The following is a 25,651-nucleotide window of genomic DNA, read 5'->3' as shown; positions in this document are numbered from 1 at the left end:
TATCTGCTATCCAGAGGTCAGGAGAAGGGGTCAGAGGTCTGGGACTTCAAAGGGAAGGAAGCCGGTTCACAGGAAGTTGAAAGAGTAAATGTTTGGTAAACAAATGTTTGCTGGTTGCACAGAAACAATGGGACCTAGAGAGGAATTTTAACAAATAGACTTTGCTAAATTCTTCCCTGTCTAAAACACCTAGTTCATATTATACTTTAGTTGACTATGGTCAGACACCTTCCTGCCCAGAGCAGGTCCTAGACCTATGTTCTTCTACACAGTTACAGGGACATAAAATGTTCAGAGCCAAAAAATAAAAATAAAAAATAATTAAATTTTTAAAAAAAATCACCTAAAGTAATCCACATGCCAAAAGGACACATTTTCGGGTTCTTTCCTACATAGTAGAGAGGCTGTGGCACAGGAGTGTTTTAACTCAAAGGGACTCATGCGGTGAGTGGGAGGGATGGGGTTTTGGAATGTAGATGAGGTTCAGCAGAGTGTGGGTCTGGAACCCAGGGCCAAGAAAGAATTCTTGAGACGTCTTTGGAGCAAAATGGTGGTTTTATTAAAGCCGGGGACAGGACCCCGTGAGCAGAGAGAGGTGCTGTCCCGGGGTTGTGAGGGGTGGCTGATTATATACTATGAGCTTGGTGAGCTCACACTATACTAAGAAAAAGGAGGGTTTTAAAAGGATTTTCCTACGCTAAAGAAGACTCCCAGGATAACCGGAGGCCTTGCCATTGTCGAGTCAAGGTTGTTTTTCCCTCTAGCGAGGCAGTAACAGGAAGAAGGTTGGGGAGGTTCCTGGCGGAACAGTACACTCTGCCCCGCCCGCTTCAAGTATCTGCCAATGGGGTACAGGTTATGCGGACATTTAATTGCACCTACATTTCCTTGCAGAAACTAGGTTATTGGTAGAAGTGCTTTGTTCTTGTAAATTGCTAAGACATCTGTAAAGTGAGGGAGACTCCTGTCTAGCAGAATTGTGATCTCTATAAGTCAACTATTGGTTTTTCCTTTCCTTATCTTCAGGGCACCCAGGAGTCTGAGTAACGTCACAAAAATCCCATCTGGGGAAGGGGGTAAAGGGTGTCGCCTTCTACTTTGTCCTCAGCTAGCCTTCTCCTCCCTCATCAGGAGGTGGGGGGCGATCTCTGGGCCTGACACAGTGAAGGGTTGGTCATCAACGTTTCTCAGCGTGAACCCGGAGAGAAGTCTTAAATGAGAAAGACCGAGGGAGGCGGGACTGGGCTAGAAGGCGCCACGTCCCGTAGCAGGCTTAGGCTTTCAGTTTCCTTTTCCCCATCCTGCCGGGGATTTTCAGGCGTCACTGTCGGCGAAGCTAAAGAAGAGCCCCGCGGTGAGTAGGACCGGTATGTGTCCAGACTTGCCCCCTTGGCTCCCCTCCCAACCGTCCCCCCGATCCCAGAACCTTCGCGGAGGGGCCCTGGCGTCGCCTCTGCCGCCCCTCCCAGCTTCTCGGGCAGGAACTCTTCCGGAACTGGCCTGGGGCGGGCCGTGCCAGGCAGGGGTTGGGGAGAAGTGGGCTTTCCAGGAGATGATGACTCAGTCCCTAGGGTCCTCATTTGCTGTTTGTGGGGCAGGGAGAGGTGCAGGCGTAGGGAGGGGCGGCCCCGGGACAAACCTCCAGACAAACAGGCTCCCCCCACCCCAGATTTCAGGTGGGCCCCAGGAGGCAGCAGGAAGCCTGGGTGCTGTCCAGCGCGCCCCCGCGCACCGGGTTTTGCCCCACACCGCAGCTCCGGAGGACGTGTAAACGTTGCTTAAAATCACCCTGAGAGTTCCTGGGGCGCCCTCACGTCCTGGGGCAAACTGTGCAAAGGTTCGGCAGCGGCCTTTCGAAAAGCTGATGAGAAGGAAGACTGTTGCTGCTCCACGGTGGTAGCTGGCCAGGCCTGCAATTTTTACTCTACTGCGGGAGCCGGGCGAAATAGTGCCGGGTTGTTTTGCACAGCAGTGTAAGATGTATTTCAGCAAACTGCAGGGAAACTTTGCTACAGTTTGGAATGACTGGTAAGAGTTTTGTAAAGCCTTAACACGGACTCGTTCCTGGCTCCCAGCCTTTCTCCTTCAAAACAAACACAAAAACAAAAAACCCCAAAACAAAAACTGAAAAACCGGGGAAACCTTAAGTTGATTCCAAGATGTTCTGCTCGATGGTGTCCGGATTTGGACAGGACATGTTCTTTTTAAACATTAACAGGGGAATGCAGTAGAACAAAGGCCAGGGAGGTCTGTTTTTGTTCTAGGGAACAGGAAATGAGTAGGGCGTGGGTTAGTAAGGGCTCTAAAGCCCTCTCCAGTTATTTTCATTTGTTGACATTTGAAATTCATTTATGTTCTGAGACTTCAGTCCCAATAGGGAGAGAGCTATGTTGCGCGTTTTGGACACGGACAAACCTGGATAATCTAAAACTAAGACTGGGCTCTGGTGGGCTTGACCTACTTTAGGTAAGATATTTCAAAGAAGAGGGACAGAATTTTTGGTATTTTCCCTCTACTGGTTCCCCTAAATAATTTTACAAAAAAGTTTCATTGGGGGCGCCTGGGTGGCCCAGTCCTTAAGCGTCTGCCTTTGGCTGAGGTCATGATCCCAGAGTCCTGGGAGAGCCTTGGGATCGAGCCCGTATCCGGCTCCCTGCTCAGCGGAGAGCCTGCTTTTCTCCCTCTCCCACTCCCCCTGCTTGTGTTCCCTCTCTCGCTGTGTCTCTCTGTGTCAAATAAATAAAATCTTAAAAAAAAAAAAAAGTTTCATTGGGAGAAAATTTGGCTTAACTCCAGAATTACAAAGAAAAAAAGAGAAAAGCCTCAGGACTGGAGGGGAATTTTGAACGTTTGCCGCAGAGGAGTTTTCATGTTAACACCTGTCTTTCTTACAGCTTCTAGGATGGGCGTCCTGATTAAAATGGCTTTTTCTAACGACTAAACCTTTTTCTATTTTCTGTTTTTAACTGACATTTGCACTTCTCTTTAACACTGCATTACTTACTAGCTGGCACCCGCTTTCGAAGATGAGTCTGCAGCCGTGGGGGGGGCCCCTTGCGGTCCGGGAGTCGCGCACCACCGCGGTGGGCCTCGGGCGGGAGCGTAGTCTCCGCGGTCCGCGGTCCGCCGTCCGCCGCGCCGGGGGCCCTGCTAGAAGCCGCGGCGGAAATAGGTTTGGTCTCTGCGGCGCGCTGGAGTCACAGCTTCGCCCGCAGCGCGGAGGTGGGGTGCAGTCCCAGCGCCCACTCATTCTCCGCCGGCAGCACGTAATTCCCCCGAGCTCCACGTGGTCCTTTGCTTACCCGAGGGGGAGTTTCGGGAGTGTCGTGGGTGTACTGTTCCGGAGTGTTTTTTAGGTGCGGGGGCGGAGGGTTCTCAAACCTTAAGTCTCCGGTGGGCTGCCTGGAAGAGGCGCCCCGGGCTTAGCAGGAGGAGGGTCCCGGAAGCCACGTGGAGAGTCCACTGGTTGATGGGTGCCACGCTCCCGTCCCGTTTCCAGAGTACTGGCAACGCCGGTTTCCCGGAGCTGCAGGTCCCTCGCGGGTGGGTCTCGCTCCCGCCCGTGATCCAGCGGGAAGAGCCGGGGCTGCCCGGGCGTGAGTAGACTGAGAATCCTGTCCGTCTCTCTTTTCTCCACCTGCGCCCCGTGCTGCAGTCACCTGGGCTCCCGGGGTGTAAGGGCACTGGTCCTGATCCTCCCTCCCCTCACCGCCAGAAATGGATTGAGCCGCTTTTAGCCCTTCTGGCTCCCTGGGGGACTTGCCTACAGCAGTCCCGAGTCACCAGGGGTGTCACTTGTTCAATCTCAGGAATGGACTCCGTTTGATTATTTCTTCCTTGTAGGGCCGCCAAGGCTAATTAAACTCTGTTTATGGACTGAACTGCCTCCTTTCCTTTGATTCAGTGTAATCCTGCCAACATTTCTTGAGCTCCTATGGGCCAGGCTGAGTTCTGGGTGCTGGGGACATAGAGATGCTTCTGAACTTGATTCCTTCCCCCAGAAGCCCACAGAGTGGTTGGGGAAGATGAGCAAAGTTACTTCCGCGGGTAACTTAGATTCAAGGCAGCCTAGACAGGGGCCAGTGACGGCCAAGAATGAAAGGAAGACCACGTTGGAGAAGTAATGACAGGTAACAAGCAGCGTGTACTCACGCTCATTTTTGCTTTCCTTACTATATACATCAGTGAGGTTAAGAAACTATCATTAGGGCAATGCCCTATTTCTCCTTTATGTTCAGCTCCTGCCACTTACTCTAGGAAGACTTCATAACCCTGGACCACCATACGTTCCCTTCCTCTCTACTTTCATGCACTTGGTGGCTGTCTTTACACTTACCATAAATAACCCTGTATTGTAATGCTTTTCTTCAAAAACTTTTCAGTTAAGTTGTAATATAATTATCTGTGTTAAAATATATGCCAAGTAAATAGAGAAAGCCCTTAGGAGTCCCCCATTCCCTAAAATAATGGAAGGTTGAAGTTTAATGTTTTTTCCAGACATTTTATGCACACAAATACAGACTTTGAAATGTTTATATATATATATATATATATATATTCCTATTTTGTATGATGCTGTTTCTTCAGTTGCATCTCAGCAATGTTTATTTTTTCCTATTAACATCTCTTGTTTTCTTAGCTGGAATTTTGCTCCCCTCTGGTGTCAGTGTTTCTAATGAAAGATTTTTTTTCCTAATGACCACTTTTCTTGTTTTTGAGAATGTGTGTATCCACAATTTACACTTAATTCATTTGCTTGTTTATATATTTCCAATGTTTTTTCTCCCTCAGTTCTTCTTTGACGCCACGTACATATGAATATATGTATATATATATAATTTTCTTTCCAGATAAAACTGCTTCTTTCTCTGTTGGTCTCTGCTTTTAGCCACTTTGTCTTTATTTGGCCATTTAAGTTTTTGTGCAAAAAAGACCAATGGCTTCTTCATTGTTCTCCTCTTACTCTCTACATTGGGTTGGGTGTCATCTTTGGTAATTCAGCGCTTATGAAAGAACGAACCTTCACCCATGGGATACCACTTTCATCTGTATATTCAGGATGGTTCGTGTCTTCTCCAGTTGGAGAAATTAACCCATTTTATTTACGTTAATATCTATATACTTAATTTTTTCAGTATAATTTTAAAAATTCCCTTGCAGCTACTTGCTCCAAGGTTTAAAATATTCCTCAGGCTAATGGCTTCAGTCTATCATCTGATTTTACAAGTGGGAACCAAAGCTTCCTTATCTACTTGTTAAATTCTTGAGCTTTCTTTTCTTTCTTAAAAATCTTTTGGATCTTCCCTTTAGCTTACTATAGCTCTTTTGTTTGTTTTTGGTTTTAGATTTTACTTGAAGCTTTCAAAAAGTATAGTTTTTAAAATCAGTGACTTTTGTTTTAAAGAGTAGACACATGACAAATCTGGCTTGGATACTATCTGGTGAATGAACCAAATTCCTTGCAAGAATGACCAAAGCTTGATTCAGAGTTGAGTAAAATAATTCAGTAATAAGTGAATCCTTTCATTCAGCATGTACTGAGCATCTGCGTTTATGGAGTCTATCTTTTTCAGCTGGATTGTCAACAATAATGTCAAAGAGCCAAGAAAGAGGGAGTGGGAAGGAGATCAGAACAGTTAAATCGGTGCCAGAGAATGTGATGGGGCTGAGGCAAATGGGGGATTTTTATTTTCTTCTTTACTTTTCTCCATTCTCCAGATTTTCCTATAGCATGCTTTAATAATTAGAAAAAAGAATGCTATACAGAAAGAATGGCAAGGGCTTTTTATCTCCAGTTTTATGTACAACTCCTGATTTTGAACAAGACTGTCTCCTAATGGGCCAACCTTGGAGAATCCATTGTATGAACTGAGCAAATAGACTTGCTAGGTTGACTTTTTAGTTCAAGCTCATCTTGTATAAATGGACTTCAGTGCAGAGAAATGTCTGCTAAATATTTTATTTTAGTGTGGCATAATGGATACCTTGGACAGATAGGGTTGTTTCTTTTTTTTTTTTTTTTTTTTTTTTTTAAAGATTTTACTTGTTTATTTGACAGACAGAGATCACAAGTAGGCAGAGAGGCAGACAGAGAGAGAGGAGGAAGCAGGCTCCCTGCTGAGCAGAGAGCCCGATGTGGGGCTCGATCCCAGGACCCCGGGACCATGACCTGAGCCGAAAGCAGAGGCATTAACCCACTGAGCCACCCAGGCGCCCCGAGATAGGGTTGTTTCTTGAGACCGTTAGGATTCTTTTGATGAAAACCTTGAGCAGGAGGATTGTGTATTTTCCTATTGTGGTTGCCTGGTGATAAAGATGACATCACCACAAAGGACCGATGCTAAGTCACAGCCCTCCTTTGCTTTACTTGGAACTAAGATCTCGTGTTTGAACTCAGGCTTTGCTGCAGCATTAAAACTCAGCTTGTTGCTTTTTGTTGTTGAGGAAATTGAAACCTCAGAGTAAAGTGATAAATCCAATAAACGCTTCACACTGTCCTATGCCCATTTCTCAGTCACATGAGTGAATATGTTGCTAGCTCATAGACAGTTAGTTGTGTCTTAAACGTACACCGTCTCATACAAGGTGTCAGTAATTTTGATGATGTCTTATTGGATGCAGTAATTCTTTAAATTTAGGCAATTTTGAGGCCGTCCTGAGAGAATTATACCACATGCAGAGGACTGGCCTAGAGGTTTGGCAAAAATGAAAATCCTGATGCGTAAATGTTAGAGTTTTATAAATTTTGAGCTAAAGGTACGGTGAGATGGTCCTTATGTTAAAAGGCCAGGGGATGTCCACTGAGTTTGGCTCGAGACGTTGTATTCCGCTTTTTCAAGATGCGGTCGCGCTGGCTCTTAGGAAGCCCTTCATGGAGGAGCACCAGGCCTCCTACAATCCCAGTGTAAGCCAGTCTTAAACAACAGCGTTGTTATCCTTTATGTTTGCAAAACCTTCCTTTCACAATCTGTTTCCTGGATCTAACAACCGGGTTCCTGGTATGATATCTACGCCAGCTCCATCTTGCTTCATCGTAGCTTACGAAAGGATGAGTAGGTATCACACATGTGTGGGCCTGCTGGAGTTGTGTAATGAGGGCCAGGCTGTTCTTGGGACGGTGGACTTGGCAGGCCTGACCAGGGCTCACCACAGCCTAATGAAGATGGGTGAGAACCTACCTGGTTTCAGGGACCTTACTCCCTAGGATAGATACCCAACTAGAGTAAGATAAATGTCAGAAGAAAGTAAAAACAGTGCCGGAAAGCAGTGGGAAATGACCCTGACTTAGGGATCAAGATAAGCTTAAGGAAGAGAAGCCTTGAAAGTTGGGATCGAATTTTGATGGGCAGAGACTGGGAAGAGGGAAGGAGCTTTTCAAAGGGAGGCAAATGCTTGAGCAGAGAGATTGGGACAGAAAAGCCCTGTCCAGAGAACAGTGAGATATCTGTCATGAGTTAAATCACGAGTTGGGGAGAACTCTTAGGTCTTCTTGGGGAGATACTCTTAGATACTTGGGCTAGGTAGGGGAAGTTTGCCCTCGTGGAAATTGAACTTTGGTTCAGGTGGAATGGACCATGGGGTGCCTGGCTGGCTCAGTCGATTAAGTGTCTGCATTTGGCTCAGGTCAGGATCCCAGGGGCGTGGGATCAAGCCCTGTGTCGGGCTCCCTGCTTACCCGGGAGTCTGCTTCTTCCTCTCTCTCTACCTCTCCTCCTGCTCGTGCTCTCTCTTTCTCTCCCAAATAAATAAATAAATAAATAAATAAAGGCTTAAAAAAAAAAAAAAAAGATTGGGTGCCTGGGTGGCTCGGTTGGTTAAGCCTCTGTCTTCTGACTGGGTGGTGATCCCAGGATCCTAGGATCGAGTCCCACATTGGGCTCCCTGCTCCGCGAGGGTCCTGCTTCTCCCTCTGCCTCTCTCTCTGTGTCTCTCATGAATGAATAAATAAAATTAAAAAAAAAAAAGATGGAGTGGGCTATTGCATTGAATGGGTTTACTTTTATTGGCCTTGGTGATTCTGTTTACGTTGTTGTATCTAATTAGATGATTCATACTCTCCTCTCCATCTAGATCATTTCTTGGTCTGTGGTTCTTTTCATCCCCTCATTTTCTGCCACCTCTATGCAACTGTTACAAACCAGGGAAGGGATAGGAGGTGATGTTACATTGGCATTTGTGGGAGCTACCCTGAGAGTCATGGGACCAAGCCCCATTAAAGAACTTCATAAAAATATCTTCAAATTTGATGTCACTTTATAATTGAGATTATCTGTTGTTTGTGGGCAATTTGCTACAATTGAAATGCATGGCTTGTGAGGCCAAATAAGGTTTTAATGTCTATTTTTAGCTCCCAGTGCATAGTAATGGTCAGTAACACCTCCAGTTGGAAAGTGTTTATGGCTCAGCCTTGGTACACAGTCATCTAGACTACGTTTGAGTAGGTATCTGCAGCATTCCGGAAATCAGGAGCCACAGGATGATCTATTATTTATAGACCGATTATTTATAAACCTCACGTTAAATATGTGTGTGTGTGTGTGTGTTGGGGGGTGTTATGTCAAATGGCACTTCATGTACCCTTTTAGGTTTAAAATGCCTCACTCAGGTGGAAGAGGAAAGACGGGTTCATTCTATTAGCTGCTTGCATCGTTACACGCACAGCCCACCTCCACTGATTCTGTACATGCGTGGAGGAGGAAGGTGGCTTTTCTTAGGTTCGGGATGACTTCATGGAATTCCTGTGAGACAGCCACATCCTCTTTGCCCAGGATCGCATAACTCCTTCTCCTTGATCCTTTCAGAGTCTCCTGGGCGACTCTCTGAGGGACTTGATCCTCGTGTCTCAGGGGGGATTTCCAGGCACCTGAAAGTTCCAGCTTCGCCTGATGCTTCCTGCAGCTGGTGAGACAGGCTGTCCTCCGTCACCCCCGAGTTGGGTGGTGTCCTGGAAAGTTACCTTGGCTTTCATACCATAGCCATGCTTGTTTTTCCTTCCACCCCGTGACTTTGCTTCAGGTAGAGAAGCAACACAAAGGATGGGCAGTTGAATATATCTTTGAGTAGTTGAGGTGTGACGGGAACTAGTCATGCTGGTGGCTGTGTTACTGATTACAGAGACTGTCATGTGCTTTTGGATACCAGATGGTTTGGAGGCAAAGTTGACATTGTGTGAGAAAGACTGAGAAACCCGACTTCCGTCAACCGCATTTTACGGTCACCTGTTGGGGCCGATGCCAGCTCCCAGGGAGGTATGGCCATCATACTGTGATGATACAAGGAAGTTACTGGCCAAGTCTGTGTAGACTCTTCCCAGGGAAGCTTTACACAGTAGGAGATGCTTCAGCTGGCCCTAAAAGCTGAGAAGGGTTTTTCTGGACAGGTAAGTGGAAGAGGGTCGTCCCAGCAAAGGCATAGAGGCATGGGAAAGAACTCTGTATTGAGGTTAGGTTGAAACTAAATGTGCAAAGTGTGTGTTAATGAGAGATGAGGGCAGGTGCTGGACCACGAGAGGCTTGAATGCAAAGAAAATTGGAACCTGCAAGGGGAGATGAGAAATCGTTGGAAGGTTTGCGTTAGGAAAATGGCTTAGTTCAAGTATGGACTTCAGAAAGTTCATTCTGATAGAAGGTTGATTTGGAGGGGATGAGACCATAGGCAGGAAAAACAGAAGGGCCAGGAGAAAAGTCTGGGTGAGAGATAGATGCTAGGGTACACCCTCATTTAGGGAACAGGTTCAGAAGGAGGGTGCTGAGGAGTCAGAGAAGGTTAGGGACGGACTGTGTAGGATATGGTGGTGTGAGGTGAGCCAAAGGAGTTTCCAGCAGGGATTAATCAGCAGCATCGGATGGCATAGAGTGCCTAGGTAAAAGAGAACTGCCAAGTAACTTGGATGAGGCCACTAGGTCACCAAGTCCCCTACAAGAGCACTGTTGGCAGGACTGGGACACCAGGGTGAGCAGAGTGAGGCACTCACCTTAGGCAGAGCATTTAAGGGGGTGCTCAACTCAGTAATCAGGACAAATAATATTTTAGTGCAATATTTTGAAAAAAATTGACATTCATACAAAAAATTCACAATAAAGGAACCATCAAAATTTAAAATAGACACAGTATCAGTTTACAGATGTTTCTTTGGCCTCAGTGCCAGTATGGCTGCGTACTGAGTGTCGTTTTGTAAGGGGTACGGGGAGAGGGAGGATACAGTAAGGGCATATTGAATGAATCAGAATTGTAAGAGTTGAGGCACTGAGTGCAGACTCTTCCTTCATGAGGTTCCAGCTTTATGTGAAGCGAAATAAAGTGAAAGGGTGGTTGGCCTCGGGATCTCAGGCTTAAGCGTTTTTTTTTTTTTTTTTTCCTTTTTTTCGTTCTATTTCTTTTTTTAAGAGAGGAGAGACTTGAACATGTTGATAAGCTGGAGGTAGAGAGGGGTTGATGAAACAGTGGTTGTAGGGGCTCATGGAGACAGGAGGGCACACGGGGAGGGGATGGTCCTGGCAAGGTGAGGAGCAGCAGGTGCTGGCCCCACGGTAGGAAGGTGCGAGATTGTGGGAACTTACTTCTGATAAATGGCAAGTTCAACCCATGAGAAATGGCCCCGGGAAGGTACACAAAAGCCATGAAGGTTGGAGCGGTCAGGCAGACATGGGAAGGAGCTGACCAAGGTCCTGTAAAAGCCATTGTGGAGTAGTGATAAGGGGCCAGCTCAGCTTGAAGGCCACCAGCGTTTGGTGTGATCTTTCTCCCTCTCCTCGGCATGACTTGCTACTCTCAGTGTATGAGTGGTGGAGGCTCAGCATCCAGAGGTGGGATGCTGGGGTGGCCAACCATCCTGAGACTCCTGGGACCGAGGAGTGTCCTGAGAACACAGACAGGACTTCTGGCAAGCCAGGACCAGTCCTGTGCTGGAGGTGTTTGCAGAGTTGGTGGTCAGGAGGCAAAGGGCAAGACCATTGCAGACGCTGGTCAGAGAGAGTTCCCACGTGCTCCAGGTCTAGCCTGGCGTGAAAAGGAAGTGAGGTCATTATCTGGTAGCAACTTGTGAAACTCCATTTATTCATTGATTCATTCAGTAAATACTGATGAAATACCAGCTGTGAGTCAGGCCCTGGGGTCCTTGAACAGGAATTGCGTAGATTATCCTTCTTTGGTGGTTAAGGTCAGCCTGTGCTCAGGACCCATTCTCATCTCTGTCTAGAGGATGGAAAGGTACAAACTGCATTTCCTAGACTCTGTCGCAGCTGACATGTGACCTAAGTTCTGCCAACTACGTGCACTCAGGTAAGATTTGTACACAGAAGTGAGGTAGAGGCCAAGAGCTGACCGCTTTTCTTAGTTTCTCTGTTGAAAGGTGTGATGGCGGTGAGGTAGGGATTTGGGCAGTGGTGTTACGGTGTCCAGTCACCAGCTTTGGAGAGGTTGGAAGCAGGTGGGATGGTCGACGGCTCTCTGATCTCTGGGTCACTTTATGCAGGTGAGCCCAGCACTCCCAGTGCACTCCCCATTGCCCTGGCTGAGACGAGATCTTTCAGGGTACCGTAGGAGCTTTTCTCAGAAGCCCAGGGAAGAACACTTTCTACCCAGCCCTTGGAACAGTTTTGTAGGCATCCATATTAAATTTATTTCTGTTGAAAATACCTGGAGTGCTTTCTGTTTCTAGAACCTGACACGGCTCCTTTATTAGACAGTGTCGTGGATACTAACGCTGATGACATTGTCTTTGTTTGGTGTTAAATAGCAACTGTTCCATGACTTCTACTTGAGAAATGAAACTAGAACTGGTCTTGGGTTTAGTTGCTTTGCCTGTGAAGATTGGGGACAGTTTGAAGCACTGTGGAGAGTTTGTGTGGGTGTGGAGAAGAAAAGGGAGACAATTATCAAACTAGAATTTTCCAGTGAGGGCAGGAAAGGAAAGGGGAATTGCTTACAAATTTTAGAAAACATACCCAGATGCCAGTTTTATCTGGTGAGGGAAGGTGAACTGCTTAAAACAGTAGAGTGAAATACAACTGACAGAATATTGATCAGTCAGGAGGACTGGGTATTTGAAAGCAAGAAAGAAAGAGTTGGGCTTGGATTACCCCTTTGTCCTTCAGCGGAGGGAGGTGAAGCAAGTGAATTCTGAGGAGGTGAGTGGAGTGCGGAGCTGGGCAGCTCAGGGAGGGGGTGCTGGGAAGTGGCAAACACCCTCTTTTCTCAGAACTTCTAAAGAACTCTTTCTGCCTGCCACCCCCTGCTAACCCACTCTGCCCCATGAACCATGTTAAATAAAATCTGATGTGTTCTTTTGGAGGATAACTTTGGGATGCCTCTAGGCTTTCTTGGACATGCTCTGCCTCTCCCCTTCTCCCACACACTTGTATTTTCTTTATACAGTACTTGTTAACTGAACTGGTGAAGACTGAGTGTGGAAGAAACAAGTTAAATTTCTTAGTTTGAAAACCCATAGGGTGGGGTGTCTGGGTGGCTCAGTTGGTTAAGCGTCTGCCCTTGGCTCAGGTCATGACCCTGAAATCTCGGGTTCAAGCCCCATGTCTGGCTTCCTGCTTATCAGAAAGTCTGCTTCTTCTCCTTCTGCCCCTCCTTGCTTGTGTTCTCTCTCTCTCTCAAATAAATAAATAAAATCTTTAAAAGAAAATAAAAAGGATGGGGCACTTGGGTTGCTCAGTGGGTTAAAGCCTCTGCCTTCTGCTTGGGCCATGATCCCAGGGTCCTGGGATCGAGCCCCACATCGGGCTCTCTGCTCAGCGGGGAGCCTGCTTCCCCTCTCTCTCTCTGCCTGCCTCTCTGCCTACTTGTGATCTCTGTCTGTCAAATAAATAAAATCTTTAAAAAAAAAAGAAAATAAAAAGGAAATGACAAGGTTCCTGTTTGATTTATTTTTGTTTTGTTTTCTTTTCTTTTTTAAAAATATTTTATTTATTTATTTGACAGACACAGATCACAATAGGCAGAGAGGCAGGCAGAGAGAGAGGAAGAAGCAGGCTCCCTGCCGAGCAGAGAGCCCAATGCGGGGCTCGATCCCAGGACCCTGAGATCATGACCTGAGCTGAAGGCAGAGCCTTAACCCACTGAACCACCCAGGCGCCCCTTAATCTCTTTCATTTTTAAAAGGATGCCTGCTTTTTACGTCTTACAAAATCTTTTCGTAATTGGAGGTTATAGATTTTCACTTAGACTTCCATATCCAGAGCTTTAGTACAAGTGGAATTAACTTATAAATGATGTGAGGAAAGGATCCCTATTTCCCCCCTATATGTATTGAATAAGCAGTTGTCCCAGCACCATTTCTGAATGTCAGTGTCCTTTCTCTGTTGATTGGTAGGACACCCTCAGTCCTCTGTGTGTGGGCTGATTTCTGAGTTCTCACCTGTGTATTGGCTGCTATATTATGTATGCCAGTACCATATTATATTTCTATAAAACCTTCATGTCTGGTAAGGCAACTTCCTCCAACTGGTTGTTCTTAAAACTTGTATTGGCGGAGCGCCTGGGTGGCTCAGTGGGTTAAAGCCTCTGCCTTCGGCTCAGGTCGTGATCCCAGGGTCCTGGGATCGAGGCCCACATCGGGCTCTCTGCTCAGTGGAGAGCCTGCTTCCCTTCCTCTCTCTCTGCCTGCCTCTCTGCCTACTTGTTGTGATCTCTGTCAAATAAATAAATAAAATCTTAAAAAAAAAACACAAACTTGTATTGGCTATTTTGAACCTTCTCCTCCTCCTTCACCTAGGTTTAAAATCAGCTTGCCACAGTCCATGGCAAATTATTTTTAAGTTTTTGATTGGACTTCTAGTAAATTTATAAATTCATTTGAGTGTCTATTACAGCAAGTTTTTTCAGATTATCTAGCGCAGGGTTTCTTAATCTAGGCACTCTTGGTGTCTGCACTTGGATGATTCTTTGTTGTGGAGGATGTACATTGAGGGATGCTCAGCACCATCCCTGGCCTGATGACCAAAAATGTGTCGTGTCGTTATCAGATCTCTCCTGACGGACAAAACTGCCATGGATCCAGAAACATTGATTTGGCCTGTTGCAGAAATTTTCCTTATTTTCTGGAAAGTTTCCATATTTATTTAAATTCTTTCAGATGTAGGTTCCTCAGATGGGAATTTATTTGTGTTGTCTACTGCCATGGTGATTTTTATTTTGGGGCATGACACATTTTTAAGCATGAACTTGCCTCCTGTAGAATGGATGTCTTCTATGCCCTGGGTTATGAAGGGGCATAACCCAGGGGTGTGGTTTTGAGTTTGTGGGGTGGTTTTGAGTTTGTCTCTGAAGGTCTTCTAGGCTTCCCTAGTTTGAGTGATTTTTATGTGAATGTCTTGGTTTGGGATTGAAAGAAACCCCAACACAGTAGTGATTCCTTGGACCCTAACCCTACTTCTCCCTTCCATGCTCCCCTTTCTCAAGTGCCTGCCACCTTTAGCTATAAGTAACTGCCTTGACAGCACCCTGACATGGATATTGGTATTTGGCTGGAGGTTGGACTGACTCAGCACGGGATCTGTAGTTTTCCTTTTCATATTTTTTCTGAATATGCCAGATGCTACCACTGAGTAATTTGGACTTTGCTGCCAAACTATACCTCCATTAGTACAGAGGGAAGACAGCATGCCAGTTCTCTTGCTGAGTGTGCGTGACTGGCAGAAAGTCCTGGTAGAATGGTTGGAGGGAACAAATGGAGCAGATGATTTTTTCTTTTTTTGAGCAGATAATATTTTTAAAAAATGATTATCTAATGTTGCTAACTTCTTGACGGTATTGTTGTATCATTGACGACTATGAATCACCAAAGTTGGCTACTCTTTTTAAAAATAAGGAATTAGGGGCGCTTGGGTGGCTCAGTTGGTTAAGTGTCTGCCTTCTGCTCAGGTCATGGTCCCCGTGTCCTGGGATCGAGTCCCACTATGGGGTGATAGGCTCCCTGTTCAGCTGGGAGTCTGCTTCTCCCTCGTCCCTCTACTCCTCCCCCCTGCTTGTGCTCTCTCTTTCTCAAATAAAAAAATAAAATCTTTAAAAAAATAAATAAAAATAAGGAATTGAACCCTTGATTTCTCTTTGGTTCTTTTTCAGATGAGTCTTGTGAATTTGGATAATGTCTCATTTATTCCTCTTGTGTTTAATGACCTCTTACTTATTTTATACCTTCTGGTGGGTCTGAATATTTTCTAGTATTTTTTTTAAAGATTTTATTTATTTGACAGAAATCACAAGTAGGCAGAGAAGCAGGCAGAGAGAGAGAGGAACACAGGCTCCCTGCTGAGCAGAGAGCCGGATGCGGAACTCGATCCCAGGACCCCAGGATCCCAGGACCCTCTGAGCCACCCAGGTGCCCCTGGGTATGAATATTTTATAGATGGATTTATAACGACTACTAACAAAATTGTGACTGTTGGTCAATAGAATAACTACTTGACTTCCTTCCATGGAAATAGTTTATATTATCGTTAGCCTGTGAATAAAGTATGAATGTAGGGTCTCTGGAATGCATAAAATTGTTATTAAGTTTTCAGATTAAAAAAAATAAAAGTAGTCTGAGGGCCACTTTTTCTACTTTCACTGAGCAGTCATTTAGTAAATTCCATTTCTCCAGTTACTCATAATGGCTGTATAGAAGTGAGGTTTGGATGAATGGGCATGGGATTGGCAAAGACACACCAATACTGATTAGCAAGTAGACATAAGGTAAAATGTCTATTTTTATTAAGAACTCACCCATTTAACTTGATTGTGGGAAGGCCAATGTGAAAGACATAAATGAATGATCTACTTTATTTATTTATTAAGATTTTATTTATTTATTTAATTGACAAGAGACACAGCAAGAGAAACACAAGCTGGGGGAGTGGGAGAGGGAGAAGCAGGCTTCCCTCTGAGTGGGGAACCTGATTCAGGGACTCGATCCCAGGACCCAGGGATCATGACCTGAGCCGACGAAGGCAGACGCTTAACACCTGAGCCACCCAGGCGACCCAGATGGTCTACTTTAAAATAAAATATTTTAAATTTTTGAAAAGTAAAATAAAATTTAAAATAAATTTGATTTTGTTACTTTCAGACACTAAAATGCTCATTAATATTTTCATTGATGGGGAACTGTGGATCTCTAGGAACTTGTGTTTACTCTAAGAATCTATTTTGTCTTTTTATCTTTGACAGCAAGAACTACTTAATGTCCCATATGCCACCTTTTGCTTTGACTGCCCAGAAACTCAGGGACTAATTCACAGTCTGCTAAAATTTGTTTAGGCCTTTCTGGCCTGCATATTTGCTTTGTCTTCTCTATCTTTCCACCCCATTTCGACTTTCTAACCTAATGATTTTTTAGCCTAATTTTCCCCCCTCATCTCATAGAAAAATTTTCTTGTATTTAGTGTTGCTATTACAAGATGCTTCAAATCTATTGTGGACTGGAATTGTGCATAAATAAATAAAATAGCTTCAGTGTTCCTTTCATTAAATATAGCTCGGTAGATATATAAATACACTTGTACACAAATATGTAGTAACAGCAACTTACAGTGGGGTTCTGTTTGCAATTATTATTATTATTATTATTACTATTTTTGCTAAGATAAACTTTTAACCTTAAATGTTCTCTAATAGAAACAGACAAGGTGGGGCGCCTGGGTGGCTCAGTGGGTTAAGGCCTCTGCTTTCGGCTCAGGTCATGATCCCAGGGTCTTGGGATCGAGCCCCACATCGGGCTCTCTGCTCAGCAGGGAGCCTGCTTCCTCCTTTCTCTCTTCCTGCTTCTCTGCCTACTTGTGATCTCCCTCTGTCAAATAAATAAATAAAATCTTAAAAAAAAAAAAGAAATAGACAAGGTACTCTCTCAGAGCACAAGAGATTATTTAACATAAAATATAGCGATGAAACTTTATTATTTATTTATTGCTATGAAACTTTAGAATAAAGAGTGGCTGCCATTTGCAACTTTTTGAAATTTTGAAATTTCGAAAAAGTCGGTTGAGCTTCAATGGAACAATTAAGAATACATCTATGGCATTACCTCCCGTTGCTCCCACCCAAGTTCAGCCTTGGGACCAAGAACCTTCCCCAGAGTTTCCATTCTACTTCCTTCCTTCCGCTAATACCATCAGGACCTCCTGTGGTAATTGCTGGCCGGAAGCACTGTTGGAGAGTAAGGGGCCTCTGCCGCTTCAGGGGCCCAGGGTCTGAAGCCGTGATCAAAACTTGACACGGGCCTTCGTTCAGCTAAAGGGGCCCCATCCAGTGAGCATTCCTGATGAAGTTGTGAAAATGACCCCGGACTCTGCAGAGATTTCTTTCTGCTCGGGAGGAGTTTTAGAGCAGGAGACGACTGGGAGAGGAGGGGTGGAGTAGTTCCGATCCCCTGTAGAAGGTCTCTTGTCAAGACTCGTATTTGTTCAAACCTACCTGGTCCGTGTCACTTCAGTTGAGAGTTAACCCTGTGACACCAGTTTTTCTAGTCCACTTAGCTGCTTAGTCACTGGGCTTTTTCTTCTTCCTCCTCCCACCGAGATTATTCATATACCATTGAGTGATTAACCACTCTCATCTGTGATTTTCTTCGTACCGTATTTGACATTCTCATAAATTCTGATAAAGCCGGTGGGATTTTTGGAGGATAATCTGTTTCTGGTTTCACTTCCTCTAAAATTTAGGTTATCTTCTTTGTCTGGCTTGGTGTTTCAATCAGTTGCTTCTGTAATAGACATTAACAAGGTATATCTAATCTGCTAGGTTAGAGAGACCAGCAAGCAAGAACCTCTACCTTGAATTGGAGACAGAAGTTACTTTGCCACGAGAACATAAAAGATTCCCTTTCAACCACAGAGCTCCGTTGGAAAGGATTTTGGAAGACATGAAGAAAACCATCAGAAATGAAGTCAGCAGCCTCATGGCCTCTTACTGACTAGAGCGGAGTTTTATTTCGGCAGTTTTTTCGGAACGACGCTGTGCACGATGTCTACTGAGGTCATCCATCAGGTTGAGGAGGCCCTTGATGAGGACGAGAAGAAAATTCTGCTCTTTTTGTGCCGGGACGTGGCTACCGATGTTGCTCCGCTTAACGTCAGGGACCTTCTGGACACTTTGAGCGAGCGAGGAGTGCTGTCTGCCATGGGCTTGGCTGAGCTGCTCTACAGAGTGAGGCGGTTTGACCTGCTCAAGCGGATCTTCAAGATGGACAGAAGGGCAGTGGAGGCGCACCTGCTCAGGCACCCTGGCCTTATTTCAGACTACAGGTAACTGATCGGCAATTCCCAAGGCTGGACCTGGTGAGAGGGAGTGAGGTGGTCCCGGCTTATGAACAAGAGGAATGAGGACCGTAAGAAAGTGCAGGGATGGTCACCGCCTTGACCCACAGATTCGACTGCCTTATGATGTTACTTCATTCCTTTGAAGTCTTCGACTTCTTAGACCATGTTTGCTTGAAGTAATTGGGTAGAAGATCACAAAGAAAGTGGGAGGGCCGGGTAGCATGTGTTTGCCTGATGGACAGAATGAGAGAGAGAAGAATGACTCAGAGGTAGTAATTCTTGCCGTCCCCCGAATGTGAGATCTGCAGTGGTCTCTCCTAGCTTATTTTCTGTGATGTCAGACTGGCAAATTCTGAGAAAGGAAATAACAAGTCTGACAGTGATCTTCCTGACCTTTGTAGAGCTCTGTGACCCCTCCTGAGTCCTCTTTGGTCTTTCCCCTGCTGAAGCGGTTCGTGGGGTGGGCTCCCTTTCTGCGAGTTCCTCTGAGGTCCTTGTTCCCTGACGCTCAGCGGGCCAGGGGGGCAGGACGAGCATCCCCCTGATGAACCAGCTGTAGGCCCCCTTCAGTTCTGAGAGGAGTGGTCCCAGGAGTCCCCTTTAGTTCAGTTTTTCCTCCCTCCTGTTTACCTTCCACTCTCCTGGGAGGTCCAGAGAAGCACAGAAGCCACGAGAAAGGCTGCATTTCTGGAGAAAGGAAGGTGGCTACCCTGTAACCTTAAATTAATGCTTCCTTTTTCTCCAGACCAACAGCATTCAGTTGTACCAATGACACATTATTTGGAGAAGATGCGTATCACCAAGAACTATATTAAGGAGAGCTGAAAGCGGTGTAGGCCTTGGGAAGTGTCTGCAGCTTGAGGTCTAGAGGCCTGTTTCAAGTCCCAGGGACAGACCACATGGGCTGAGACTGCCACTGACATTGGTTGGGTCTTCCTTTTCCCGCTTGAAAAGCAAAAAAAAAGACACAACCCAATTTCACAAGTTTGTTGGTGGAGATCAGTTGCGCTAATGGAGTTTGTGAAGTACTTTTAGAACTGTGCGGCCCCCTCCAGATGCAGATGTTCAGTGTTACTGCTCTGGTTAGTCTTCCTCGTCTTCTCCTCTTCAACAATCATACAATGTCAGTGATGCTCTTGACACGTTTTTGGAGGCACTGGGTTTCAGTGAACAAGGTAGGGCATTCTCCGTCTCCTGTCTCCTTGCTATGGCGAGTGTGGACAGTTCCTCAGAGCCTCTGGGCAGAGAGACTGGGCATTGGGATGCTGGATTCATCGGTGCATCTGTTCGGTGGCCTTTCTTTTGGGTCAAAACACATGCCAGGTGTTTGGTAAGCGCTAGAGCCATATGGACGAAGCATCTTCCATCGTCAAGAATTTGAGAGCTTGGGGCACCGGGGTGGCTCAGTGGGTTAAGCCTCTGCCTTGGGCTCAGGTCATGATCCCAGGGTCCTGGGATCCAGCCCCGCATTGGGCTCTCTGCTCAGCAAGGGGCCTGCTTCCCCCTCCACCTCTGCCTGCTTCTCTGCGTACTTGTGATCTCTCTTTCTCTGTCAAATAAATAAATAAAATCTTTTAAAAAAAAGGAAAGAATTTGAGCGCATAAAGGGGAAAACAGTCCTCTGAAGCAGTGAGGACAATGTCAAGGCAATAATGCCAGCCACAGGGTGTCCCGGGAGCCCAGATGTGATGGTGGCTCCCACCGGCGCAGAGGTGACTGACTCAGGAGGAGCTCTCTAGACCAAGACACCTATGGTCACAGTCCCCAGGCTCTAGATGCCTTTTACCCCTCGAGTTCAAGAGTGGCCAGGACATCCCAGGGATGACTTCCTTGAGAAGCTCGAAACTCAAAGTGTGGTCCCTGGGTCTGCAGCATTGGCGTCCCCCGGAAGCTTGTAAAGCAGAGAAGACGAGATCACTTAGAATTCTATTTCTGTCTTCCGTCTTAGTCATATATGTTCTTCACTTATTTCATCATAACGTTTGGGGGAACTAGGGGATTCTTTAGGGAAGTTTTTATTCTCTGAGTTGTTTTTAGAGCAGTTAGTTGGAAAGAAAGGTACTCTTTCCTTTTGAAAGCAGGGGAAGGACAAATTCCCTTTTTGAGTTCCCTTAAGATATCTTCCTGGTGTGGCCTAGGCTTTCTGTTTTATGGGGATATATATCAAATGGGCCCTGAACTAGCCTTTTGTTTTGTTTTGTTTTGTTTTTAAAGATTTTATTTATTTATTTGACAGAGATCACAAGTAGGCAGAGAGGCAGGCAGAGAGAGAGGAAGGGAAGCAGGCTCCCTGCTGAGCAGAGAGCCCGATGCGGGGCTCGATCCCAGGACCCTGGGATCATGACCTGAGCCGAAATCAGAGGCTTTAACCCACTGAGCCACCCAGGTGCCCCCTGAACTAGCCTTTTAACCAGTTACTGGCATAGTGGAGGCATAGGCTCTTGTTTCTTTCTTTCTTTCTTTTTTTTTACTACGATGGTATCTGAATTTACTAAAAAAGAAACTTGTCTGGTTTACAGGGTGCTGATGACAGAGATTGGTGGCAATTTGGAAAAATCTGATTTGTCCTCATTATTTTTCCTCATGAGGGATTATCTTGGTCGGAAAAAGGTAGCCAAGGATAAGGTAAGTTTTCTTTTTCTTGGTTCATGTTCCCAGGAGCCTATCAGAAGGTGGGGTGTCCTTGAACAGGAAGGCCCATGTTGAGGTGAAGATAGGAAGTGAGAAGAGGAAGTTGTTTCCTTGATACCATTGATAGGAAGAGAACTGGTGTCTCAGTTGAGAGGAAATAGGGTGGCCCTGGGTGTTTCTCTCATCCTTGTATTTTATCCTTATTTCTATAAAAGTCAGAGGCCTGATTTAGGCATCAGTTTCTCTCCCCCGTGTGACAGACCATCTGGGAGGGTTAGGAAGTCCCATCTGCTTGTGCTGAGTGCAAACAGGTGGGAAGTACGAGGCCACTCCTGTCTTGCCCTCCCACGGCATCTGCTTCCCCTCAGCGAGCGCGAGGTCAGTGTGAAGTCATTAGGCTCCATATGGAGATGGGGTGGGGGAGGTTCTTGTGACTCATGCATCCGGGGAATGGCAAAAGTAGAGATTTGGGGCTGGAAGCTAGGTAGCAGTCAAGATCTCAGGGATGTTGTAATTGCTGGAAAAGTGTTTAAATTCCGTGTGGCCCTCTGTGAGCCTGCTGGCCTAGGGACAGGCCAGGAAGACCTCAGGTCTGTAGATGATGACAATATGTTCTTAAAGGACCTGACTTTGAGAACTCTGGTCAGGTGTTGCTTGAGAATTTCCTCATGTTCTTTAATCACTGTAGTTTTGTTTCTGAAATCTAGGCAGACAGGGTGGCCGGATGCCCCCGTCATCAAATGCATCGAATAGGAAAGAAAATGAAAAAAAAAAAAGAACTTCTGTTGGGTGTCCCCAAATCAGCTTATCTGCCAATCATTTATAACAATTTCATGCTGATGATTATTAAAAAAAAAATAAACATAGAGCCTCAGTAGTCAAATGTTAAACAGAAGGGAAGTAAAACCCAAAGCGGTGCCTATTTCTGAAATACAGTTCTTTCTGAATCTCTTCGATCCAGGGCAAGTGAGTTGCTTTATACCCTAACTTAAATTTTACCTCCTCACTCCTCCTGAGTCAGATTGAGTTGGAATGTCCAGCATTGACTAAAATATTTTAGGAACTTCAAAATTACATCACTGGGATTTTTCTAGTAGAAACTTGCCTCCAGCTATCTTCTTTCTTCCCCTTTTTTTAGGAAAGCCCTTAGAGTTTTTCAGTATAACATCCATCAGGCCTTTTGGAAGAAAATGACGTCAGGAGGATTTTATTTTTTTGGCCTGCCCCCTCGTGGTACTTCTTGATGACATAATATGGCCCACGTGTCTATCCCCAACCTCCACAGGGGCTGTCCACCAAAAGACTTCCCCACCTCTTTCTCAATAAAATCCAGGAGTGTCATTTGCTCCTGGCTTTGGAGGGACTGTAAAACAGAGAGGTCTGGTTTAGGATCACCGAAGATCACGGAAGGGGCTCCCCTTGTCACATTTTCTTGCTGCTACAAATCACACAGCCTGAGGTTTGCACTTGGGGCTTCAGAGTCTGCCTTCCTGACATTTGTTTTTTGTTGGTTGCTCTCTCAGAGTTTCCTAGATCTCGTGATCGAATTAGAGAAACTAAATCTGATTGCTCCTGATCAGTTGGATTTACTAGAAAAATGCCTGAAGAACATCCACAGAGTAGATCTGAAGACAAAAATCCAGAAATACAAGCAGTCAGGTGAGTAGGATTTTGGCCTCTCTGCGGCCGAAGGAAAGTACCCTGTGCGTCCGAGGTTCGGTTGGCAAAGACTCATTTGTTGGTGGAGTGGAGGGAGCAGATCCTGAGTGTTGACAGCCCCCACTAGTCTGTGGCTAGAGATCACACCCCTTCCTAGCTTTCCTATCCCAGATCTAACGACTTCATCAGCCCATACCCATGATCACAGAGTCTCAGCCCTCTGCGGAACACTGCCAATAAGTTCTGAACTTTCCGGCCCTCAGGAAGGAGTCTGATTTTCTGCGCAGGCTGGCAGCATCGTGGACATGCAGGGCTTCCGAGTGCGTGCCAAGCCCTGCTGTCTTGTTCCAGTGTTGGGCCTGACCCCCATTCAACTCCGGGGGGCATCCTGTCCCTTGGGATCCCCTAGCTGCAGTTCCCTCCACAAATGGGACCAGACTCACAGTGGCCTGCTTTCTCATGCCACCCCTCCCCCGTTGTCTTTTAGACTCAGCCTCCCCCCGCCCCCCACCCCGTGGTCTCTGTTAGCCGTCTACTCCCACCATAGGGTCACAGCCTCAAGGGCATAGCTGAGTCCCAGGAGTCTACAGACCTCCCCTCCCGGCAGGCAACCAATAAAAGATCAAGGGTCGGTGTAGCATTTCTAGTCCTTTCTTTTTTTTTTTTTTTTTTAAAGATTATTTATTTATTTATTTATTTGACAGACAGAGATCACAAGTAGGCAGAGAGGCAGGCAGAGAGAGGAGGAAGCAGGCTTCCTGCAGAGGAGAGAGCCTGATGCGGGCCTCGATCCCAGGACCCTGGGATCATGACCTGAGTTGAAGGCAGAGGCTTTAACCCACTGAGCCACCCAGGTGCCCCACATTTCTAGTCCTTTCTTAATATCAGTGGGGGAATCATCTGATCTGATCTCTTGAATTTGGTAAGGTAGTTAGATAAAGTTCAGGGTATTCTGAAAGATGGATGATGGACCAAACTGAGCTATTGTTGTATAGTCATTTGACAATAACTTATACATCTTAAGTTAATACCTCTCTTCTGCTTACAGCTCAAGCACCTGAAACAAGTTATACAAATGCACTCCAGGCATCATTCCCAAATTTGAGTCTTAAGGATCCTTCATGTAACTTAAGGGTGAGTCTGGAGCAAATGTACGGAATTCCAGAAACGGTTTCAGAATGCTGATAAAAGTATGCATGTTCTCATAGCATGTACTTCATTTAATGTCTGAAAAAAATGTGGTAGAAAAATACATTAAAAAAAATATGTGTACCTTCTTATGATTACAAAGCCAACCTGTGTTCATTGAGAGAATTTGGAAAATGCAAAGAAATAGAAGAGGCGGAAAATAAATCATTTCTATCCTACTAACTAAAGATAATCACTGTTAATATCTTGGCAGATTTCCTTCTAGTCTTTTTTCGATGCATCTGTGTGTACCTACACATATACAGCTGAACATTTTTAATCATTGTTCATTTGTTCTTTAGAAAATTTAGCTTTTTAAATGTAAGTAAGTAGCATATTCTCATGAACAAAAATTTCAAGGTGTATTAAAAGGATTCTTAAAGTATGTTTTCTCTTATCCCAGTTCCTTTCCCCAGAGACTGCTGTGGTGAACCACTTTCTTCTGTAAACCTCCAGAAATAGTCTCCGCGTACCATCTTTCACTTTTGTTTTTTTTTCTTTTTGTGCAAATGGGAGGGCACTGTGCGCATTATCCTGAGCTGAGAATTCTTGGAAATTGTTCCATATGAATGAACCATTTGGGACCCCCTCTATTTGGCCATTGTTTTTAATGGGTTCATATGGATCTACTTTCTGATATGTCTATAGCCATATATGTATATAGCCCTTTCTTGGCTGTGTATATTTAGATCATTTCCAACCTTTTGTTACTGCTGCAATGATTCAAAATAAATATCCTCATATTTACCTCTCTGTGCATTTGCTTATTATTGGGCTTATTTTAACAATTTCAGCAGAAGTGTTTTCGTTACTGAGTTCTATTACTGAGTAATTGATTTGTGACCGTAAATATCACATAGTAACTTCGGGCTGTTGTGTTATTAAGTGGTGCAGTGTATTCTCATAATTACCCTTGGTTAGTTTTTTATCTTGAGAAGTTAATTCTAGTAGGATAGCCTCATCCTCATAAAGATTTGTGGAATTTGTAGTTAGGTCTTAGGTCACAGTGCAGTTTCACGGTTAAATTATAAAAGCTCTCATAAACATGTGTGAGGAAAACATTAACTACCCCGTAATAGAAATAGTTCCATGAAGAATGTGAGCTGTGAGATAACGCTGAGCACTAGAATTTCAGAGCTAATTGGGTATTGAGGATTATACTGTCCAACCCCCTCATCAAACAAAAAAGGAAATTTAAGCCTAAAGTGCATTAGGTGATTGCCCACTTCTGTGGACCACCAGAACTGGGCCCAGCCCATGTTCCTCCCCCTATACCATGCTGAGTTTAATCAGCTACATGCCAGTCATGCCATAACTTAAGTGTATCTGTCATTTTTTTTTTAAAGAATCAAATATACTTCCTTTGTGTCCTTCTGAATCTCTGTGATACCAAGTCGTGAAATAAAATTGGTTTAGGATTCAAGATCCAGATTTTCTGAGCTTTTTCTACTAGCGTATATCTGATACAAATTATACTGCCACTCTGGGTTAAAAGCTTGCCATATTTTTACTACTGCCTTTCAATTTTGTTGATGAAAGTAATTATATTCAGTGTCTATGTAGCCTATTGGGAACCCAAGTGTTCTGTATTTAAATTTCTCCTTTAATTTGCTCTATTGATCGATGACCCTGGTCATTAATTTGCTTAGTCTGCAGGCACTGTGGCATATGGATTCAGTGAATTTCTCATAAAATTAGGAGGTGCATACAGGAATGCAAAGTACTTTAAAAATTGTAGTGGCATTAAATGACACATGATACAACATATTATAGAATAAGAAAGTTGCGTCACTCTGCAATACGATGCTTTTTTTTTAATTAATTTTTTAAGGTTTTATTTATTTATTTGACAGAGAGAGAGAGAGATCACAAGTAGGCAGAGAGGCAGGCAGAGAGAAGGGGGGAAGCAGGCTCCCCGCTGAGCA

General features: G+C 45.0%; 1 protein-coding gene across 2 annotated transcripts in view; it reads left to right on the top strand.

Moving 5' to 3' along the window:
- Positions 1-1,161: 1,161 nt before the first annotated feature.
- Positions 1,162-25,651, top strand: part of CFLAR (CASP8 and FADD like apoptosis regulator) — a 59,150-nt gene continuing 34,660 nt past the window's right edge. Inside the window, exons 1-5 of one of the 2 annotated variants that reach the window (XM_080799295.1) lie at positions 1,162-1,354; positions 17,731-18,233; positions 20,768-20,873; positions 22,403-22,538; positions 23,587-23,672. In XM_080799295.1, coding sequence (XP_080655421.1) covers positions 17,953-18,233; positions 20,768-20,873; positions 22,403-22,538; positions 23,587-23,672 — 609 coding nt within the window. In that variant the 5' untranslated portion in view covers positions 1,162-1,354; positions 17,731-17,952. Of the gene's footprint in view, positions 1,355-17,730; positions 18,234-20,767; positions 20,874-22,402; positions 22,539-23,586; positions 23,673-25,651 lie in introns of those variants that run through there. The other variant, XM_080799294.1, reaches the window with a different exon arrangement.

Source organism: Martes martes, assembly GCF_963455335.1.
Source record: "Martes martes genome assembly, chromosome: 3".
NCBI classification, from domain to species: Eukaryota; Metazoa; Chordata; class Mammalia; order Carnivora; family Mustelidae; genus Martes; species Martes martes.
Note: the sequence above shows the minus strand (reverse complement) of the source record. Positions and strands in the feature narration are given on the sequence as shown.